This window comes from Apostichopus japonicus, chromosome 4 (genome assembly GCF_037975245.1).
Source record: "Apostichopus japonicus isolate 1M-3 chromosome 4, ASM3797524v1, whole genome shotgun sequence".
In the NCBI taxonomy this organism is placed as follows: Eukaryota; Metazoa; Echinodermata; class Holothuroidea; order Aspidochirotida; family Stichopodidae; genus Apostichopus; species Apostichopus japonicus.
In genome coordinates, this window is record NC_092564.1 from 22716551 (window position 1) to 22739747 (window position 23197).

Here is a 23197-nt window from a genome sequence, read left to right on the forward strand (position 1 = left end):
ATAAGTGGTGATGTTTGTTTTGATCAAGGAGACAATCAACAGTACTTTAACAAGTCTGTTCTAATGAAATACTAGGCCTACTTTCCACAAGCCGATGTATGTTGTCTAAACACAGCCATGTCTACGCTTAGGGCTATGCATTTTTGATGAATGGATTTTGATGTTTAAATCACGCGTACACAGTATTATTCGGCACTCGACTCAAGCAGTCCGTCTATGGCAAGCCTGATGTGTAATAATTCGAAAAAGTCAGTTTATCGCCGATATAAACTCAGTTTAAGAATTTGCTTTTGTTTTGTTGTTGATTTGATGTGTTGTTTGTCGTGGCTTGACATATCCGTGTCCATACGGTACAGTGTATCGTGCACAGTTGCTAGAATAGGCTTTTGATATAACGGTTTAGAAGAAGAAATATGTAACTAGGTAGATTTTAAAAGAAAAGAAATTAACCAGACAGCAAAACTGCAGTGTGGTTTCAATGATGCTACATGAATAATATAATATGAACGTGACAAACTAGGCTGTAGAGTATAGCCAGGACGAACAGCATAATTCAATCTAACTAGTACAGCAAAAGGCATTGGTATATGACAAACAATATTCACATCGACAGCTGATGACCGAGATGAAAACTATTCTTGTATTCAGCACACAGATTGATCTCTACCAAAGACAACAAGCTTCTTCTTCCCAACGTGGAACACCTACAAGTTGTACATTAAACAGGCGCCGGGCGATTCTATCCCCCTGGTCCCCAAGATTGTGCGTTTGGTTTGCCTCTAAAACACCTAAAGTTTTTGTTTGGCATTGAATCTCGAACATTGCGAAATACGACGGAAAACCTCCAACAACAGAAGTAAAGATATAATACCGATGATTCACAATGATATCGTCCATTCGTCGATTAGTCGAGTTCATAGCACACGGCAACTCCAAAGAGTTAGCGACACACTTAAGTCAAAGGAGATTTGGCCGAGGCTTCCGTTCTTTATCCAAGGATGCCAATTTCCAACATCCTCTTTTATTCTAATGAGGCGTAACGCACATGTTATCTAATAGGCTGGTCGGTTGAGGATACGGTAGATTATAAAACAAGGTTTCCACAATTTGACCCCTGGTGGGTCCAGATGACATTAACCTCCACCAGAAACATCAGCCTTCTTGTACTTAACGAGCCACAACGATATACTAAATATGAGATTGGTCCAAGCTTCCCTTCTTGAGATAGCGTGTTTACAAGATTTTCACAATTTGACCCTTGGGACCCCAAATAAACTTTGACCTCCCCAAAACAATAAGCCTCTTCTACTCAATGTGGTACTCCTACACACCATATATGAGATTTGAATTTTCCCTTCTTGAGATATTGTGTTTACAAGCAAGGCGTCACACACACGCACATACACACAAATATCGCATCCGCCTGCATGACTACAAAGGTTACGATTAAGATCAAAACCAAAAACGAATGTCGTTGGTTGTAGGTTAAATTATCACAATTCAAAACTACATCATATATAAATACAAGTACTCAGAGCAATGTGGCTTTCAGCTTTGTTAATATAATGCGTCCTCGCTGACAATCATAAATTTATTATATTTACAACACAAAATCAAGTGTTCATCGTTGCATAATTAACAACTTTGTGATTTCGTTTAGCGCAGTTGTAAAACTGATAATCAACAGAGGGTATATATACACAAGTATACAGATAAAAAGGACTTCCCGGCGCTAACATGTTTGGCAAACTGTAGCCATATAATTAAATAAAAGAATATTTTCTAAAAGACATTCGAATACAGAAAATGAAAGCAATATGTAAGCTTAAATTCAATTCCTTCAATATTCTCTCTCAGATGACTGATATATTCATTTTATGTAGTTATAATTTCGGTGACCATAAATAGCAACATTCGTTTATCGTTCATATTGTAATCGACAACGTCGGGAGTTTCGTGCTGAATAGGCGTTCTCACTTCAATCTATTTAGTAAATGTATATTTCATCTTTTCAGTATGAAAATAAGCATATTGATATTATAGTAGTTGTAAGCACCCATATGCAGAAAGTAACATGATGCGATTCTCCAAAGATTCTTATTTGAAAGGAATAGGCGACCTCTCCTCGAAGTTGAATGTTTTTGTAGTTTGTATTAAATTTCAATTCAGAGATGTAACAGAATAGAGGAGTAGCCATATCACAGATTGAGCGTAATACAGCTATTCATTGCAATGTGATCGAACAAGAGTGTCATCTTCCACATTTACATGTTGCAGTGAGCTTTGATTCCTACACATTACTAGTACACCGACAACCGTCATAATGTTCTCACTGAAATGACACGGGCAGTTGCACTCCACATTTACCTCTTCTTATGTTTTCCTTTCAAACGTCTTGCCACTACTGAAGTTGAGATGTTTTCGAAAATAGGTAGAAACTAATACATCGCATTGCCTAACGAAGAGTTAAAGCCTGGTTATATTTAAAGCCTAAACACGCCTTAATCAGTCTCTTTTCTGTGACATTTTGATAATATGTTGATGCAATTATACATTGTCTACAAGAGATATACATAAATCGCAATACAACTTAAATTAAAATGATCGATTTTCGGTCACTCAAAGTCATGCAATGTAATTTTCAAGAATTGTTTTGTAATGAAACAGTAATTTTAATAAGGATAGATAGCAGGAAGGAAACAAAGTAAAAAAGTTATAGTAGCCTATTTTAAAGCGATCTATACAGCGCGTTACCACCCCACCCGACTTAGAGATGATTCTCGGAATGAAAACTTTAAACAAACACCATCTGGCAAGGCCCCATACCGCAATTTTCCGAATAGCATTCGAACACATAAATCTTCGAGATTAGAACGAGAGGCATGTGGTTGGTCTGGTAATTCCCCTGTCTGTCGAAAGCATAAAGTCTTGTATGGGCAATTGATGCAGCCTGGCTGGTAGCTTCATGTTCGCCAAATTTGTCGGGACAATTAAAGACCTTTGTCGGGTAAAAATTGTCACCCCACTTGTCAGACCTACTGTGGCGTCACTGCATACATATTTAGGACATTTGTAAGTTACTACTATTATAGACATTATTCCAATGTACAGGCTTCAGAAATATTTGATGCTAACAAAAAGAGAATATATGATCTACAATCTTAGAGATAAAGAGAAAAAAATTAAAATTTAAGTAGTTATAATCTTTGCAAATAGAAATTTTAAATGTTATGCCCGTTTTAACAACTTAGATGATTACATTGTTGATTATCAAAAATTTTCTTAAAATTTGAAATATCTGATGTTATGTAAATAACAGAAAATGTGTCTGCGCGAAGTGACTGTTTATGTGAAACTATAGAATACTTCGTGTATTCATGTTTATTTAAGTTTGTATGAAGTATTTTATTTATTTGTTATTATTATTATTTTAGCATTGTAGCTTGCTAATACTACTATTGTACTTAAAAAATTGATTACAAAACATCACTTCACTATTCAAGGAGACTTAGAGCTTGTCCCTGTTGGGAGTGCAACAATAATCAATATTTGTAACATTATTCTGCTTTGCCAGGAAGTTTTGAAATCCGCAACTTGCCATACCAGTGGCTGAAGAGTTCCACCTGCACAGTTTTGATTCACCTGCATGCTGAGGTTGATTAATAAACATTTTACTTTTACCTCTAATATTCGTTAACATAAATGATTACAATCATGTCACTCTTCCTTTTCCACAACACTGGTTGCCTTGACAACAACAGTATCATTAATCTCCTTGGTTACATTTGCTACTTCTCCATAAGCAGATGTTGGTCTTAATGGCGCTGCTTGCACCAAAGCGGTCGTATTGAAATCAACAAATTCATAACCAGAACCTTCATTATTTGTTTTGCCCTCTTTGTGGTCGTCAATGGCGATCGTGGTTTGGTAGAGAGGTTCCTGGTCTTTCACCAGGTCTGGAATTGAAGGAACCCCCTGGGTCTGTATCTCGGGACTGTAAAGGTTCTGAGTTCCTCCCGGTTCGATATCTGCCTCTGAAACGTTTCCTTCATATCCTTTTCTAACCTTCTCCACTTCGAAATATTCTGGTGTGACGTCACTGAACTGTTGATATTCTCCGGAATCGACAACCTCTTTCTCTATCTGGTTGTTTGGGGTTTCTTCAAAAATGATCAATAGAGTCGACTGATCTGGGTCATCTCCTCTCGCCTGATTATCGTGGACATGCAAGACCCTTTCGTAAGAGTTTTCCGTTTGCCCGTGGCTGTTGGTTGTTTTCTCATTTTCTTGATCACTTCTAAGGGGAATTCCCTGGTATGCACATGCATCTTGTGCAATCTCAAAATACTCGCTATCATCTTTCCAGCTCTTCATCTCACTCACCTCCACCTTGCTGGCAGTGGCCGATGTAGACTTTATCAGTGCGGACAACTTTCCCTTTGAAGAAGATGGTAGCCCAATGGACATGGATGAGGTTTCAAAGCTTGTCCTGGTCCGACATACACGCAGCCAACCAACCCATATGGCTCTTACATCATTCTGCCGGACGCCGAAGAAGACAAAGATACAGAATCCTTGTAGTGAGTTAAAGATGCAAAATAAAATATTGGAAAGTGTTTTGAGTCCCAAAATGGAGACATATCCAAAGATCCAAGTCATTCCAAGTAAGACAGCAATTACCATTGCATTCTGAAACCGACGGAGCATCTCTCTGCCTTTATTATCGATTTTAGCGACTTTCTTCCTCCCACACGTCAATTTCGTGATTACCAGGATGAATATTATGAAATTGTAAAGAATCAAGAACGCCACTAATCCAAATACAAATATCAGAAAGACAAGTGATTGTGAACGTGGAAAACAACTGCAAAAGAAAAGAAAATTAAGTCATTTTCAAATTATTGGTATTACAAATTTTAAACAGTTTGCGATAAAGCCAGGTAATAAGACATTGACTCTGCGGACACATATGAATTTAACCATATAATATTGCTCATCATCAAATCAATACTAAACTGTTCCTTAAAGTAAATCGGTTGTATTCGAAGGTAACTAATTTACTGATGGCAAAGTTTCACCAAAAGTGAGATATCTCCCATACCGACATGTTCATGAATCATCTGCATACGCTAATGAAATATTGCCTTTACAAACAATATAACACTGCAAGTTTAAGAGAACATACTGCACAATGTTGACTCAAAGCCCCCTTTCAATATTTTGTCCTAACTTAAGATATGTTGGATAATAATAATGTAACGTATGGTGGATAAAATATGTCAGACGGTGACATCATTCACTCTGCTGTTTTCAGATGATTGCCCGATACATCCTCAAATGTGACAAAAGGCTATATGACAGATATAGTTATGACCTAAACATGCAAACTATTCCAGCCTTCTTGTTAAACAATCAAATTTATCCAACGGAATGTCTCATGATATGTATATTTCGTATTTGAACATACTAAACTTCAAAGTTTACAAAAATGCAATCTCTCTATGCGTACTTAAACTATCTAGAATTACAATAATGCAATAGACATAAAGGTGTCCTTTTTAAATTTGTAATAATTATATGGTTTAGCACATAATATGCTGGCGTTCTTTTCAAATCTGTCATTATTACATGGTTTAACTCATAATGTGCTACTCGCTATGTAGATTGAATCAACTTACATCATATAACGTGTTCTTATGTTTGCAATAAAATAACTTATTGAAATGCAATTTCATGGCGACAATTTAAATTACAACTCTGAAAATGTAATTTCTGGTAGCAGGAAAATCCCGAAAATAACTCTTTGTATGACATAGTCCAAGGAAAAAAATTGAGTGCTTTTAAGTTTTCTACAGTTATTTTGGTTTTCAAGATATTCTCCTTTAAAATATGCTAGATCTCTGGAATGCTCATTTAAGGCTAATATAATGATGACGTCAGCTCTTCACTGCAGGCCTAATGGTAATATTCATCCATTGCTTTATATAATTTCTGATTACTTCTTTTTAGTTCATGTACACAATAAGCGATCCTTGGATGACATTGAACATCATTTTCAAGACATTGTAAACATGTTATTCGAGGCATTTTCCATTGACTTTGTTTTACATCCGAGAACCTGACCTATGATGGTCCATGTATGAGGCTATTTAGTACAGTCACTTTAATTGATGGACCCCAACTGTTTAAGGAGTAGTTTCTCAAAATTAAAAGAGTTATATAAGTACCAACAGGACTGATAGCAGTCCTTTTAAACGGTCTTAATTAAAATTAAAGTTGTGCTTAAAGTCATCCTTTAATATCTTTATTATTTATATTTATTACATGAATGAATGGGCAAAAATGTGCATTGATGATGGGCAAACATGTGTCTCATTAAAATTCGTCTACCAGAAGACCAAATTTAATTTAATTTGACATATATTTTAAATTTCTTACTATACCGTTCATTAGCTATGCCCTGATGTAGGATTTCTGCTACTAACAGTATCTTATGGAAAACTTACTAGTCGCAACTTGCATACGAGTCTGGTGAACACGACACACATGCAATAACAATCACAGCTGGAACACCTGCAAATAGAAAATTTGTATAAAATATTTACTGCTAACATGTTCTCTTAATCATGTTTTCTTAGCAAGTAAAATTCCTCTAAAAAAGATACGAACATTTCAATCACCTTTATTCATAAGGTAGTGCTTTGTCGGATTTTAATTTCCGCCCTACAGATCATTGCTCTTATCAATGTGTTGTTGATAATTCATATAAAAAAGTAATAATGATATTATTTTTATTCAATATTTTAGTGTCGAAGAATCCTTATACAGTAAAATATACCTTTAATGGTAACGGTAATGCTTTAACCATAACTGAATTCACCACGAAGTTTGATATTAAAAATAATTTCCTATTTACTATTTATTATGGAATTTTAGCAGCAATCCCGAGAGAGTGGAAAGCCAATGTAAGGCTTATTGAAAGCCCTTCTGATAATGTTCTTCATTTGATAAGTTTAAAAACTAACTCATATCCTACTAAAATTATTTATAATGTCCGTATTAAACGGAAACTTATGCACACCTCACTAGAGCTGTTTCTGACTTTTGCCGCACATTGGTTACTTCAATTGAAACTGGAATAATGTGTTCATGTTACCTTTTGTAGCTGTTAGAGATACCAAAGTTCAATATTTTCTACTTTGTTAATAATGTTCAAATTGCCAATTCAGACAATTGATTGATCTCACGTTGTATAACAGAAATCAATAAATGAGATGGAGGGGAAACATTTATTATTTGTTATTATTTCTGACTCATTTGGAAAGCCGTGGACAGTCCACACTCTAGGGCTCCAGGGCATGTATATTACAACCTTATTAGAAAGTGGCAGTTTGTATTTCCTCTTTGTCCACCAACGGAATACGCACAAAATCCCAACCAGAACAACAGTGGAAATTGCTCACTCAAAAAGTGCTACATTCTCCGACTTTCATAGTATTTTCCAAATAGATTTTTAGTTTGAAACTTACATCGTCGTTTTTGACATAAATTTGACCTAACAGCTGGCCTATTACGTGTTCTTTTGTTCAAAAAGTGGCCTATTTCCCCCTCGATTTTGGTAGACATCAATTTTTTTCATCTGGCAGCCCTGACAAGCTCCTCTTACTTATCACCATAGCTTTGTTAAAAGCATCATCATAGAACCAACCGAAGAAGGTTATAGACGGGTCAGCCTTAACTTCTACCTCGCAGCCCAACCCCTCTCTCTATCTCGCTCCTCTAATTGGATAGCAAAGCTCCATAGAAAAATAGCAAAGCTTCCTCGGGCAAAACCATATCTAGAGGTCTCAAAATTTGACGAACGAAACTACACAATACAATAACTATTGACAAATATCTAGAAAACGGCAATGCAAAACCTATCAAATATTAAGTATGGAGTTGTTTTGAGGGTTAGAACGACAGACTAGTACATCATGATATACTGATGTGAACAGATACATATATATGAGAAAACTCACCCCATCCAATAGCACACGCTTTCAGTAAGAAGTTGCGTATTGTGGAGTTGAAAACTTTGACAAAAAGGAGATACATATTTGCGGCCTCAATGCTCATCCAAGTCACAGATGCAAGGAGGAAGAAGTGAGTGAGGGCGCCAAAGGAGACACAGATACCTTTACGACGCGTTTGATTGATACCGATGACGAAACAAAAGTACAGGCCTAGAAGACTGATGCTCAGGTTGAGAATTATCTGCTTAGGTCTATTGCTTCGTAGCTTCCTGTGGTAATATCAGAAAATGTTACTTTTTAATCCTAATGATTCAACGGATGGATTTTAAAAATAATTTAATTTTGTACATTATGGTTTAAGTTCTTCTATATATCTCCGTTTCTACAATTTGTGTACTCTTCGCAATAACATAACCATTACAAAACGTATTACATATATAAACGTATCGTCACCTGCAATTAGCTGGCATAAATCCACCTGCATTTAGCTAGCATACCTACACCTGCAATTAGCTAGCATCACCTGGAATAAGCTAGCATACCTCCACCTGAGAGCAGCTAGCATACCTATTCATGCATTTTGCTAGCAAACCTATTCATCCACTTGACTATTATACCTTATCCTGCATTTAGCGAGCTGACCTTCAACTGTATCTGGCTAGCGTACATACTTCTGCATTTAGCTCGAATACCTACTCCTGGATTTAGCTAGCATGACTGCTTCTGGATTTAGATAGCAAAATAGCTGTATTTATAGCCAGCATACACACCACAGCATTTAGCTAGCACAGCTACTCCTGCACTTAGCTCGCATATCTACTCCAGTTATCTGCAGTTAGGTAGCAAACGGCTTCACCATCTTTAGCTAGCGTACCAGTAGATACATTAAGCTAGCATACACACTCCTGCAATTAGCTAGTTTGCTTCCATCTGCAATTAACTAGCATACGTCCACCTGCAAGTAATTAGCACACTTCCACCTGCAATCAGCTAGCAGACCTCCACCGGCAATTAGCTAGGAAACCTACTCCTGCATTTATCTAGCGTACCTACTCCTGGATTTAGCTAGCATGTCTACTTCTGGATTAAGCTAGCATACCTTCCCTCGTATTTATAGCTAGCATACATACCTCTGCATTTAGCTAGCAAACCTACTCCTGCATAAAGCTAGCATACTTCACCTGTATGTAGGTAGCTTACCTATTCTTGCATTTGCTCAGAACGTTTACATTAGAAATACATTACATCAGAATTGCCAAGCACTCAAGGTTTATACAGCGTGTTACGTTTACCAGCTGTTTGTTGTTTGCAAATTTCCTAATGGCGTCAGTGCCTCAATTCTTGCTTTATTGTACATGTTAAGTCATTGCCTTGTTAAGTTACTAATTAATAACTATTTACAACACTCAAACTGTCTTAATGTGTTGTATCCTACACTCCCCCTACCCAAACAAACCACCCCACCATAATGGTATCAAAATACTAGCCCATGAAATAATACACCACTGACCCTCTTAATCAACAAAACTGATCTTAGTCATAAATAATATTTAAAACAGGCTTACTTGCTAGAGAGATAAGTTATTATAATAACGATGAGGCCTATAACCGATATAATACATCCGATGATGCTAAATATGTCCAACGCTTTGCTCTCGATGCTGCCATGAACATCCTGAAATGAAACAGACAAACATACATTTTGTTTTAGGACCAGCGTCATCATTTACATTCCTCTACAGATAAACCATCATTTTTTTCTAGAGTTCCAAGTTTTCACTGATGCGGACAGTACAGAATTGGTTCTGCAGCAGTTATTTTATTTGTAAAGTTAGAACAAACTGATTATTAAAAAATACTTTCTACACAAAAAGATATGACGGTATAACAGTGTCACAGTGTGGTACCTAATTCAACATACGCATTTGAGCATGGTTTTCTGTTGGTGCGTACTAATATGCGTATGCTGTATCATTCTATGCCATAAAATTGTAGTATGTGATTAAAAAAAATTAATATCATGTTTACTACTCAGAACCAATATTTGAAATGTTTGCTCAGGTTATTCCACACGTAGCAGAGTTGACCGAAATTATCAGTAATTCATGTCATGTTTTACGTTGATGGTTTGTAGAGACCATTCATGACCAAATACCATGATCTGTCGTGACGTCAGTGATGACGACACGCAAATATATCAATCGAATGTTAGATTAAAATGTTCAATCTAAACAAGTTTAATTATTTCATCCACTAGCTTTGATTGTGACGAACTGTTGGAAAACTTAACAGAATTATCAAACTTTACTTTCTGTTTTGATAATAAACTCACCATCTCATTATCATACAATATTACCTCATTATTGGACAACATTACCTAAATACTGGACAATATTTTCTCATTATTGGACAATAACAGGCTAAAAACAGGTGTTTGGATTTGGTCAGCAATTTTATCAAGTTTTAAAGAAAGCAATAGTGCCATTCGTTTCTCACCTTTACGTCACTCACTTGTCATGTTAAAGAAACACAGTTCTTTGTAAAGAACATCTATGAAAAATCTTGGTCCGCTTGGGAGATATCTTAGTTTAAAGTCATGTCGAGAGCTGTCAGTTTTGTGAATCTATATTGTTATATCGCTACTAGGATCTAATAAATTTAATTTTTCCTTCTTTTGTTTTCTTTTTCGTTATTTGAAAGTAAAATGTTAACAGTGCTGACATGGAAACCAATGCCATCATTAGGGTTATGTTAAAAGATTCAATATTTTACATTCTGCATTTACAAAAGCCATATCAGGAAATAAACATTGCTGTTAAATAAAGGATCATGAAACTGAAGCATGGATGGCTCGATGATATCATATTTAGACTTGATCAAGTCTTCAGATTTGTTTGTGAAGGAACATGAAATATGTGTTGTCTGTCCATCGGAATGAGACTTATCTGTTTGGGGAGGTTGTTCATGGTAGTTATCTCCATAAAATTGACTGACTGGTGATGATGACTGGGTTTGTGTCTCCTTCAATCAATTTAAAATGGAACTTGGACTATTCGATAAAATGTAGATGGGGAAATTTGCTATTGAGTTAATTCTTATACTCACAACAAGAACAGCAAAGTTGGTGAGATGGCTGTATTTACATCTGTAAGATCCATAATCCAGACCTCCTACCGTTTTACTTCCATCATCTGCCCATCCTTTGTCGGTTGTGTTCCAGTAAGCGCACCTTGTTTCTTTGCACCAAAATGACTGATAATTGCAAATATAATTTAAAGCACAGTAGAACATTTACATGGAAATCAACATCTTTATGTGACTGCCTCTTGTTATGCGTTTTTTTTTAACCTAGATAGCTAGATAATACTAAAACGTGATAAGTTGTATAGCAATACTGGAACACTGGTAGTATACTCGTGGTAAATATAACACACTAGTGATGACTACATTGCATTATGGTAACCAATGCGCGCTTGTCATAAATATCGAGCTTTAACCAAAACTTACCGATGTCATTAAAGGACATTGTTGAAAAGCACGATGCATTGCATGATGATAACCAAGACGAATTAAGTCATTACCAAACATTTAGTATAGCACCCAGGGCGCTCAATTGATGACTATAAAGGCGCATTTTCACGACTTACACACAGTAAATTGAAACCACTACATATGCGCGTCAGAACACATTCCCTTTGAAAATATCATTTCTTATAGCGCGTTCGTATACACAAATGATGAAGCCACCTTTTACGCGCGGGGTAATGCGTTCAACTGCAATGTCATAAGAATATGATGACGGCAATTTATTATTATGTTTTTTTCTTCTTAAAACAGAAAACAGTTGGATAAAACAAGAACTCGGGCACGATTAAAATGTTCATTTGAATTTAATGGCAGGTAACTGGTGTTTCTTGCAGGGTGTATGAAGTAGGAAAATAGGTGGAGAATCATACCGGAATATCCCAATTTTGTGCAGCTACGATGTACCTTGTGCATAATAAAAATATTCCTACTACGGCAAAATAAAAGTATGTAGTGCCTTCAGCGATGTAACGTCATCTAAGATGATAACCAAGTCGCATGAGTTATAGGCAGCACACACTAATAAAAGTCAAGACCCATTGTCAAGACGCATAGGTTGTCTAAGACAATCAATGCACGTTATTGATAACTGTGAGCCTGGACAAGCATCACGATTTCTGCAAATTGAATTGGAGGAATGTTTAGTTGTAGGATTATAGTTTCACTAGCCGATAATTTTTTTCGGAATTTTACTGTAGGTTGATAGTAAGTGCTATAATATACCTTTCTTGGATGACTTGTTGTCTCAATGTTGGAATTATCTGGAAGGTCCTTGATTTGAATGTCTGTTGTTGGAGATGCTGAGATGATTAGACTGTTGACTTTCTCTGTTCTCCTAGTAGGGTCTTGAAAAAGGGCAGCAGTTCGATGAACCGTAAACACAAGAGCAACGGTCACCTGAGACACTGTACGGAATAAAAGAACAATTCTAACATCAAGCATATATACTTCAGCGAGAAATTTGATGTACACTTATAACAAGAAGCATGTGCTGCTGGAACATTCACGGTGTTAATCCTGATCTGCTGCTATCTGAATAAAGTTGTCTCAATTTGGTTTTGAGGACCATATCTAAATATTAACAAAGTCAAGAAGTAGAAACATAACCTAATAGTTCACATTTGTGTTTCAAGGCTGACACAAGCAAACCCAATCTGGTGAATGTCTACTGAATTACACTCCCATACTAGTCCCTTCTGACCTGTGTGATTCCTGGTGTGTACATAATGAAGCAAGACAACCTATGCTGTACCACTGGAGAAGTATAGGTCATACTAAGGTTGGATGAAAGATAAACTAAACTCTACCATTATTGGAATCCTCCGAAATCCTCCTTCCCACTTCGTGTGGTACTTTTATTGATGTCTTGACTTCATCAGTAGTTTCTTGTGTAGCTTTTTGTAGACTAGGCGTCAATACTACTTTAGTTTGTGTGTCAAACTCTTCATCGACGTTTCTATCTTTACCATCTCCGAAAGGAAGCTTGTATTCCACAGTTGCAGAAATAGAAATATCTATTTGTGCAACAGTTGCAGCAATGTTCGGTGTCTTATGAGAGAAATTCTTGCCACTATTTCCTACGTTATCCAGCTGATGACTGAATGCCTGTAATATTTCTGAAGAAGCTTCCTGACTTATATTGAAATTGGAATCTTCGTTGCTTGATGTTGCTTGCACTACATTATCAATAGTATTTACAACGGCCACCGATACCTATATGGGGAGTAATAAACATGAACATGTTTAGAATGAGCTATCAGAATACATATCACATTGTTAATTTCTCCCTGTTAGTGAATTGCGTTATAACAGTAGCTCCTTCACAAATAGAAATACTGCAAATCAATTTCCTTCCATTCAATTGAATGTGTTTTTAAGCGTAAGATCATGTTCCATGATTTGTTGTCATTTGCAATAAACATATGCTTGATTGTTTTACTAAATATTGCATTTGGTCCCTATCCTCTAAAGCTTGACGCTTGAAGCCTTTTATTATTTTGAATTATATGTGACATCAAGCAGTAACATCTGGGATATGCCAATGAGAGCAAGAAACCCTAATGTGTCTGGTGGAATAATCCAAGCTGCAATATGATGGATTTCTATATTACATTTAATTTAATAGGTCAGTATCTGGTTTAGTAAGTCCGAATATCCGTAATCGATGAATTGGTCTGAGTTACTCGAATAGTCAGTTTGAAATGCTGAGCTTCACAAATTTGCTTTGATTTATTAATTATATCATATATATCATGCTACATGCTATACACATGTAATTACGGTGTTGTATAAGCATTGTCAGGTATTACCCTTTATTTTTGGCAATCGTGCCAGAGCCGTAAGTGGAGACAAGTGAGGGTCGGTATATATAGATGCTACGTTGACATATTGATCATATAAACTTACGTTAAAGTCACAGCGCTCTAATGCTCTAAGTTGGCGACATCCGAAACATTCGAGACAGCCGTATGGAAAAGTATCACTCTTTTACATATTAATGATAGATAAGCCCCAAAATAATAATAATAAGAAAAAGAAATCACAAAAGCATATATACATCTGATGTACAGGTTGAGAGAATGATATTTGAAACTGTCCATACGTCCCCAAATTTATCAAAAGTTGTTTTGTCACAAATTCACTGTAACTGCGTCAAATTATTTCTTCCGCCTCTATCACTTCTATGGAAGTATTATTTAAATACCTAGCTATACGTTCGGCAAATATGAATCTGTGTAGTATCTGTATTAGATATATGGTCAACCTAGAATAGACGTATTGACGCAGAGTGAATCCGTGACGTCATCGTTCAATTATATGTTTTTCTAGTAAGGGGGGGGGGAGAGGGGCATGAGGGGTTTGAGAGGTTGAAATAATTCCTGTTTCAACATGTAATCCATATGAGCAGATGCCTTGGTGTAGTGCTGTTGTAAACGTTTCTGGTTATATTTGCAAGAAATATGAAAAGGTCTGCACTATTCTACAATAGCAGTACATGCTTACCTCTGCTGATGTGTCGTTGGCATTTGATACTTTTCCTAGACCTTGTGCAACGATATCAAAGTTTTCCGTTTCGATGAAGGAAGACGTAGTCAAATTAACCAAGACCTCAGCTACGTAAAAAGCATTATCAGTCGTTACATTTAACGTCCGGAGTGTCTGTAAGACAAAAATGACGTACTGACATGAACTTGTAAAGACAAATGAATGGATCCTCAATTTGCCATGATCCTTATTTTAGGTCTGATCAGTTAACACCCCACACCACCACTCCAAGCTTCCAGCCTCCCCACCATCGGGCCCTGTATTCTCTCCTTCATATGGAACAAATTTAGCGGTAGCTTCGTATACCTCATTCAGGGTCTGGTATCTAGCCCTGTCATTAGCTGCACCGTCGTCTTGTACCTGAACAATTACAGGGTCGTCCCAAACCGCCTCTGTGAACGTATCACCGTTACATCTGCAAGTGGCTTGTGATCGGTCTGTGAAAATTTAATGACATGTTCTAATTATTCCTTTATTTGCAAACAATCATTATTTTCAAAGAAAAATTGAACAACAATTACACATCATATTTCAATCTTGTCCGTTGACTTTCTACTTTCATTGATAATGCAATAATAAAAATAGTGGGGTCGCCAATAGGGGGGGGGGGTCCTGGGAAGCAAGTGCCCTCCAAAACAAAAATCGTTCCTCAGGTCCCAGATGCGATTTATAGTGTTAAAAACTTACTCAAACAAAAAATTTTTTTAGGACGAAATGTATTATGTATGATTTATGTTCTTCAGTAAAACTTCTTTCCACCGACCATCACAATAAACAGTTTTTGTATCACTTACACTTTCACCCTAGGCAAGGAATAATAAAGCAAGAAGCAAATTATAATCCCTCAAATGTTAATGAATAGAAATTAAATTCTACACAAAAACATGTACATATGTGTGAACTACGTGCTACTTTTGTTCACAATGATGTGATGATTAACAGTAACACAAGATATTCCGCGAGAATCATTGCACAAAATATCAGAAGAACATACCAATTATGCAGAAGAATAATCAACTAATGTCTAACTTACCTGATGTCAAAGACATTTGTGATGAATTCGCATTTATACCAAGGAACGTGTTAGGAAATTCTATTCTGCCGTAATCAGTATCAACGGACCCTTCTTTACAGTAAGCTGCGTAAAGAGATGTTAGATATAACGTTAAATGTCTAATTGCCCGCAACTTTTTTTTGGTAGGTGTGTTAAGATTTATACGTTACTTTATCTAAGTCGTGACACTAATAAAAAGTTTGTGGCTCTAATCTGCATGTAAATACTAGCAAACTTGATAGAAGGGAAAGGTCGGGCACGATTAACTATTAATTGATACAATGTATGCTATCCCCATTTGGCCCTGCTATCGTTATGATCATTTGATACACTGTATGCTATCCCCATTGGGCCCTGCTCTAGTTACCATCACTTCATACACTATGCTATTCCCATTGGGCCCTGGTCTAGTTAAAATAATTTGATACACTGTATGCTATACCCATTAGGCCCTGCTCTCACTACGATCATTTGATACATTGTATGCTTTCTCCATTTGGGCCCTGTCCTATTTACGATTATTTGATAGATTATACTATCCCATTGCGCCTTGATTCTAGTTAAGATTATTTGAAACACTGTATGCTATACCCATTGGGCCCTGCCCTCGTTACGACTATTTGATACATTGTATGGTATCCCGATTGGGCCCTGATCTAGTTAAGATCATTCGATAGTTTTATGCTATCCCCCATTGGGCCCTGCCCTCGTTACGACTACTTGATACACTGTATGCTATCCTCATTGGGTCCTGCTCTCGTTACGTTCACTTCATACACAATGCTATCCCCATTGGGCCCTGGTCTAGTTAAATCATTTGATACACTGTATGCTATCCTTATTGGGCCCTGCTCTTACTATGATCATTTGATACATTGTTTGCTATCCCCATAAGGACCTGCTCTCGTTACGATCATTTTAAAAACATTGTATGCTATCTGCATTAGCCTTGCCCTAGTTACGATTATTTGATACATTGTATGGTATCCCGATTGGGCCCTGCTCTAGCTACGATCATTCGATACTAGTATGCTATTCCCCAATGGGTCCTGCCCTAGTTGCGATCATTTAATACACTGTATGCTATCCCCTTTGGGCCCTGTTCTTGTTACGTTCACTTCAAACACTGTATGCTATCCCCATGCATTAGGCCCTGCTCTCGTCACGATCATTTGATACACTGTATGCTATCCCCAAAGGCCCTGCTCTAGTTACGATCATTTGATAAACTTTATGCTATCTCAATTGGACCATGTTCTCGTTACGTTCACTACATAGACTATGCTATCCCCATTGGGCCCTGCTCTCGTTAAGATCATTTTAAAAACATTGTTTGCTATCTGCATTGGCCTTGCCCTAGTTACGATTATTTGACACTGTTTATGTCATCCCGATTGGGCCCTGCTCTAGTTACGATCATTCGATACTAGTATGCTATTCCCCCAAGGGCCCTGCCCTAGTTGCGATGATTTAATACACTGTATGCTATCCCATTTGGGCCCTACATACATAATCGTCACGATCATTTGATACACTGTCTGTTATCCCCAAAGGCCCTGCTCTAGTTACGAATATTGATACACTTTATGCTATCCCAAGTGGGCCCTGTTCTCGTTACGTTCACTACATATACTATGCTATCCCCATTGGGCCCTGCTCTCGTTAATATCATTTATTGCACTGTATACTATTTTTATCAGGGTAAAAGTTCTGATGTTTTAAATATACAGTGTGGTGTACCTCAAGGTTCTATCCTCCTAGCTTTTCATTGTATATATGAATGATATTGGTAAAATCTCCTCTAAAGCTTCTATTGTGTTGTTTGCCGATGATACAAATATTTTCTTTCTGATAACAACTATGAACGTCTGCAACAAACCGTTTGTAATGATTTATGCACTTGCACAGATTGGTTTTCAGCAAGTAAGCTATCCCTTAATATTGATAAAACAAAGTATATCGTCTTCAATGCTAATAGGGTTATGGCTAACTTTAATATTTATGTAAATGGTAAACCACTGCACAAGGTTGATTTCTTAAAATTCTTAGGTGTTTTTATAGACTCCAAGCTCACTTGGCGTGAGCACATTAGCCATATTCCCTCTCTTGTCGCAAAAGGCGTAGGCATCTTGTAAAAACTTAAACACACCCTTCCTAGGAACGTTCTAAGGTTTCTAAGGTCAAACACTAGTACTACCATACTTGACTTATTGTTGTATCATTTGGTTTGGCACAAGTAATCTTTTGTTAAATAAGCTAACTATTTTACAGAAAAGAGCGATCAGACATATTACTTTCTCTCACTTAAGGGATCACACAAACGTGTTATTTAAGTCTCTGAATTTACTGAAGCTTACTGATCTGGTCAGTCTCAATGTCCTCCTTTTTTTTATCGTTCACTACACGAAATGCTACCAGATACTCTGAATGCCTTCTTTACACAAAACTCAAACATCCACGCTCACAATACTAGGCAAGCTGATTACCTGCACCCAAGACAATGTCACAACAATTTCTCTAAAAATAGCTTACATCATAAGGCCATCGCACTTTGGAATCCCCTACCATTCACTTTAAAGGCGATGCCTTCTTTAGTTTCTTTTAGAAAAAGCTTACAAAAGCACTTCATCAACATGTACTAGAACTGCGACTGAAACTGGGGGGGGGGGGGTGAGGGAAGGGAGAGGAAAGGGTGGTTCTGTTTTGTATTGTAGTTTTTTTGGTTCTCTTTTCTATCTGTAAAGTTATGTATTTTTTCAGGGAGTGTCACTACCCGACAAGCCCTATAGGGTTTTTTAGTACACTTCCTTGCACAAGTTTTGTTTATTATATCCTTCTATGTCATATGCCATGCTTATGTTGTTATACAACAAAAATTAAAAAAATTAAATGAAAACAATTCAACTATCCCCATTGGGCCCTGCTCTCGCTACGATTATTTGATACACTGTATGCTGTCCCTATTGGACCCTGCTCTAGTTACGATCAGTTGATACAGTATGCTATCCGCATTAGGCTTTGCTCTCGTTATGATCATTTGATACACTGTGTGCTATCCCCATTGGGCCCAGCTGCTCTCGTTATGATAATTTGATGCAATGTATGCTACAGTTTGCTACACACACAAAACACAGGTAAGAGTGGTATCCTTCGCTCTATATACATAACAATTGGATAAAATCATTGTCATCACTCGCCTCATCCCTTACTTCTTTCTTCCCGACACACGTATTGCATGACAACTCATGCATTCAAAGTTCCAAACTTAGTAGGCCAACTTACGCGGGCAAGAAGAATGTCAACCAAATTTTAAGTTTAAGTAGACAGTCGAGCTGAAGCTATCAATCATTTGGTAGACTCACAGTTTATTGTAATATTCCAGTCCTCCCATTTGTCTAGAATCTGAGTCAAGTTGTGTACAACGTTATAGTCAACTTCGTCTGTACTTCGTTTCTTGTAGATGAAGCTCTTTGATGAGTCAGCTGCTTGCGTCACGTGATAACCTTCGTTTACCAACTACAAAATGAAATGTGGAGGGTTAAAATTGTTAACCTAGTTGCTGAAGTGATCCAATGTAGTCCAATTATGACCTCTCTCAACATATTCTAGATCCCAATATCTGATTATAAAACCACGCCAGATACCATATTTTCACCATGCCATATACCACTATAAAACTATGCTTGAGACCATTATAAAGCCATGCCAGTTCCAGTAGAAACCATGCCAGATACCATTATAAAACCATGCAAGATCAAGAGCGTCGGAGCCGGTAGGGCAGGTCCGGCGAACGCCGGACCAATATTCACGGCGCAAAAAGAAAGACAGTAGGACTAAGAAAAAAATGGCAAAAAATAAAGAACCAAAATGAAACATACTTAAAAAATGTGTTTCAGGAGATTAATCGGGTACAAACACAAACAAGGGAGAACACACAAGCTCGGGAAGTGCCATTTCTTTCCATCTGGGAGGCATTTTTTCAAAATTTTCGCCATTACGCTACGCGCCAACCATGGTGGCGCGTAGCGTAGTTTGACCTACCAAACGTCCCCCCGATAATTATGATAGATGGTCACACTCTGATCTGCCGTACCAATCAAAAATAGTTCCGACGCCCCTGAAGATACCAGTATATGCTGGATACCTTTATACACCCAGTACTGATTTCAACCCTATATTCCTCCACTCTCCCATTGTATCTTAAACCAGATACTCTCACCAAGTACTTACATCATGTTTTTTGAAGATACTCCCTCGTTATGTAAATCAAACACTAAGCTCTCGCGTTATGTAAATCAAACACTAAGCTCTCGATCCATTTCCATTTAGGAGAAATTGCAGTAATTTTCGTGGTTATCAAGTTACGTTGTTTCGTTTTGTTTCCACAGTTCAAAAGAATAATAGAATATACGTACCGTGCTATTGATGGTGGGATCAATCGGTTGGTTGAATACCGATAGAGTGAATTTCAAGTAATCTTTGAAGAAAATCACAAAACATTTGTTTATATTTCTATCTTCCTTTTTAACCATTGTACCAATTTTTCAAAATGTTCATGTGAATGTGTGTCACTTGCAGTGGTGAGGTTAACTGGTACAAATACAAGCAGCTGTCAGTTTATACAGTTTGACATAAAGACTATAACGACAAGGATTTGTATATTCAGTTTCTCTTCATTCATGGTGAATCAATTACTTTATGTGATGTGTTAACTTGGAATATTGGCTTGGAATTTTAATGTAGTCTAAATGAGCTGATTAAGTTTCACTAGTAATATTTGAATAACAGGCATGCCCTTACAAATGTGTGGTTATTGTGCCTCGAACAAACCTCATCGCTACGCCATTCTATATTAAAAGTGCTTGTTGAACTTACCACCACAATCAAACCTCAGCTAAATAAAGCGTTGTAGGGCAAGACGTATGCCCTTACTCTACCATATGACTATCATTGAATAATAAGATTGAAACTATTTGAAGATATATGTTCTTTGTTAAAAAAGCATACGTAACAATCTGCTTGTAAATATATATTTTTTTATATCATCAGACAGAAAATCGAACGAGTAGTTCCCTTACCACTAATGACCAAGACCTGAGGCTCACTCTTTACGGTCGTGGTGCCGATTGCTGTACACACATAGCTCCCTTGATTAACAAAGCTCACGTTGAAAATAAGTTCTTTTCCACCACTTACAGGTTTGTTAGTCCCCACTCTCGTCCACGATATCGAGTCAGCGTTCTTTGCATCGCACGATAAATCGAACGACTTGCCCAACTTCAGAGGGTAAAATTTCTTCTCCATGAGTTCCTCTTGAATTTTGGGAGGATCTTTTAACGAGGAATATAATATAATCAGTTAAATTTTCTCTGTTTTTGCTAGATTTAAAACAAACAAATCTTTTCTCTCAACACCACCCAACAGCAAGTGTAAACAGCTCATAAGAATGTAGTAATTGGGAGGTTGTTTCGACATTAGAAACTTCATGATTTAGTAAGCATCACCAAACATAATGAAGAATACAATCTTATGTTTCACAGCAGGATAAATGTTTTCTGGTTCATGTTCAAAACAAGTTTACACAGATTTTCTTTCAAATAAGAAACAGATCACAACTTTACTCTTCACCGATAAAGTCATACATTAATATAGCTTTTGGTCAGTATGAAATGTAATATACATATGAATTTAAACGTTTTGATTATACTGCTGCCACATTATGGAATAACTTACCCCAGGACATATGCAATATTAATATAGACTTAACGTAATTCAAGAAATTACTTAAAACACTGTTTTTCAGAGCTGCCAACACAGATTAATGTACTTATTTTTTACTTGCTGTACATACTTATTTTAGGTGTTATTATTGTATTTTAGTCATAATTTTTCTATTTATTTTTCTATTTATGTTTTAATATTTCTATTTTTCTATACAATCTTAACTTTTATATCCTTTTTAACTTTTAACAAATTTTTTATCTTTTGCTGTAAAGCGCTTTAGAGCAATTTTTTAATTGAATAAGGCGCTATATAAATCTCGTGTAATAATAATAATAATAATATACACCATTCTCATACTTTGTATCAATTTTTGTGTTTGACAGGGAGCATAGGAAGACATTTTTGGGCGATGAAGTAGAACATAACATATGTAGGTAAGATCTGTGCAGATCAGCCACTGAGTTAAGCTTCTTGGCAAACTAACCTTAACTGGTGCTTTAATAATACACGCATTTTTCCGTAATAGTTTTCAGTAACTTCCTATAAAAATAGGGTTTTACTGTTCTTTATTTCCATTGGAATGTTACTAGCAAAACAAGACTCAATTTAACAGCAAGCATTTCAGATAACCTTAATGTAAATTCTTCACAATATGTAAGAAATTCTCTCAAACTAACCTTTAACTGTGATTGTGAAAGAACATTCATCAGTATTTTGTGACAAATCTTTACAAGAACAAGTCACTGTCGTTACTCCCACTGGAAATTCACTTTGGCTTGTTGCATTACAAGAAGCTTGAATGTCTGTGTCAATGTTGTCAGAACATGATGCCAAAAAATCAACTCTTGCAGTGTTTCCTTTTTGTAGTCTTACACCATTATCTATATTATGTGGACAACTAGCCGTAGGGTGAGTCACATCTTCAAGTTATAAAAGAAAATAAGAAAGATTAACTAGCAAATGTACTCAGATGTTATTCCACCGTATATTTAAGTTATGGAAAAGGTTATATCAAATGAAACTGCTCGTTGTCCGACGCTAAATATCTACAAATTGATGGTCACAAAAGCAATAGCATTTCGTCTATAACATGTTGGCAATAAATGCAGTTGCAGCTGTGAACCACATATAAAAAATCTACTAGTCTTGATGTTTTCTTTTAGGCCTGAAGAATGTCCAAAAATAATTTACACAGGTCTTCACAACTTTTTAGTCAAAGAAGTACAGCACCATGGGTAAAGGTAACAGCTTTGTTCCTACCAATGAAGTTAATCATTAATATAGCTTTGGTCATTCTGATATTTCATTAAGGCCCATTCCAATAATTTGCACAAATGTTTGTGTCTGAAAGGGAGCATAAGACGACAAGTTTTGGTCAAGGAAGAAGAACATCATTTGTGTAGGTAACAAATGCAGTCAGTTCAGAAATAGGATCAAACGTTACAATAGCTTTGGTCACTTAAAATTTGATAAGGACCAATAAAGATCAATTTTTGTGTTCAAAAGTGGCAATAAGAAGAAATTTGTGGTCTAGGAAGTAAAAAGTCACTTGTGTAGGTAAGATCTGTGCAGATCATCCACAGAGTTTAGCTTCTTTCAAAACTAGACAAACATATTTCTGGTGTCTTAATTAATACAAGCATTTTTCCGTGGTAGCTTTCAGTATCTTCCCTTCAAATAAACTAGGCTTGTAATGGTCTCCATTTATAATGGAATTAAACTATTGAGAAAAAAATCAATATAACAGGAAGCATTCAGGTAGGTTATTTTTATT

The 23197-nt window shown here is 36.5% G+C and overlaps 2 protein-coding genes across 5 annotated transcripts in view; one reads left to right on the top strand and one right to left on the bottom strand.

Annotated features, from left to right (window-relative positions):
* LOC139966835 (aspartyl aminopeptidase-like) overlaps window positions 1-23197 on the top strand; it is a 106759-nt gene that overhangs the window by 45413 nt on the left and 38149 nt on the right. The window lies entirely within an intron of this gene.
* Window positions 1539-23197, bottom strand: part of LOC139966825 (uncharacterized) — a 34689-nt gene continuing 13030 nt past the window's right edge. For 2 of the 4 annotated variants that reach the window (XM_071970205.1, XM_071970206.1), the window contains exons 14-27: window positions 22101-22343; window positions 20778-21029; window positions 20115-20176; window positions 19062-19215; window positions 15679-15783; window positions 14952-15082; window positions 14604-14759; window positions 12908-13313; window positions 12324-12505; window positions 11121-11267; window positions 9581-9690; window positions 8022-8284; window positions 6507-6573; window positions 1540-4864 (exon numbers count right to left, since the gene is read on the bottom strand). In XM_071970205.1, coding sequence (XP_071826306.1) covers window positions 3718-4864; window positions 6507-6573; window positions 8022-8284; window positions 9581-9690; window positions 11121-11267; window positions 12324-12505; window positions 12908-13313; window positions 14604-14759; window positions 14952-15082; window positions 15679-15783; window positions 19062-19215; window positions 20115-20176; window positions 20778-21029; window positions 22101-22343 — 3425 coding nt within the window. In that variant the 3' untranslated portion in view covers window positions 1540-3717. Of the gene's footprint in view, window positions 4865-6506; window positions 6574-8021; window positions 8285-9580; window positions 9691-11120; window positions 11268-12323; window positions 12506-12907; window positions 13314-14603; window positions 14760-14951; window positions 15083-15678; window positions 15784-19061; window positions 19216-20114; window positions 20177-20777; window positions 21030-22100; window positions 22344-23197 lie in introns of all 4 variants that reach the window. The other 2 variants (XM_071970204.1, XM_071970207.1) reach the window with 2 other exon arrangements.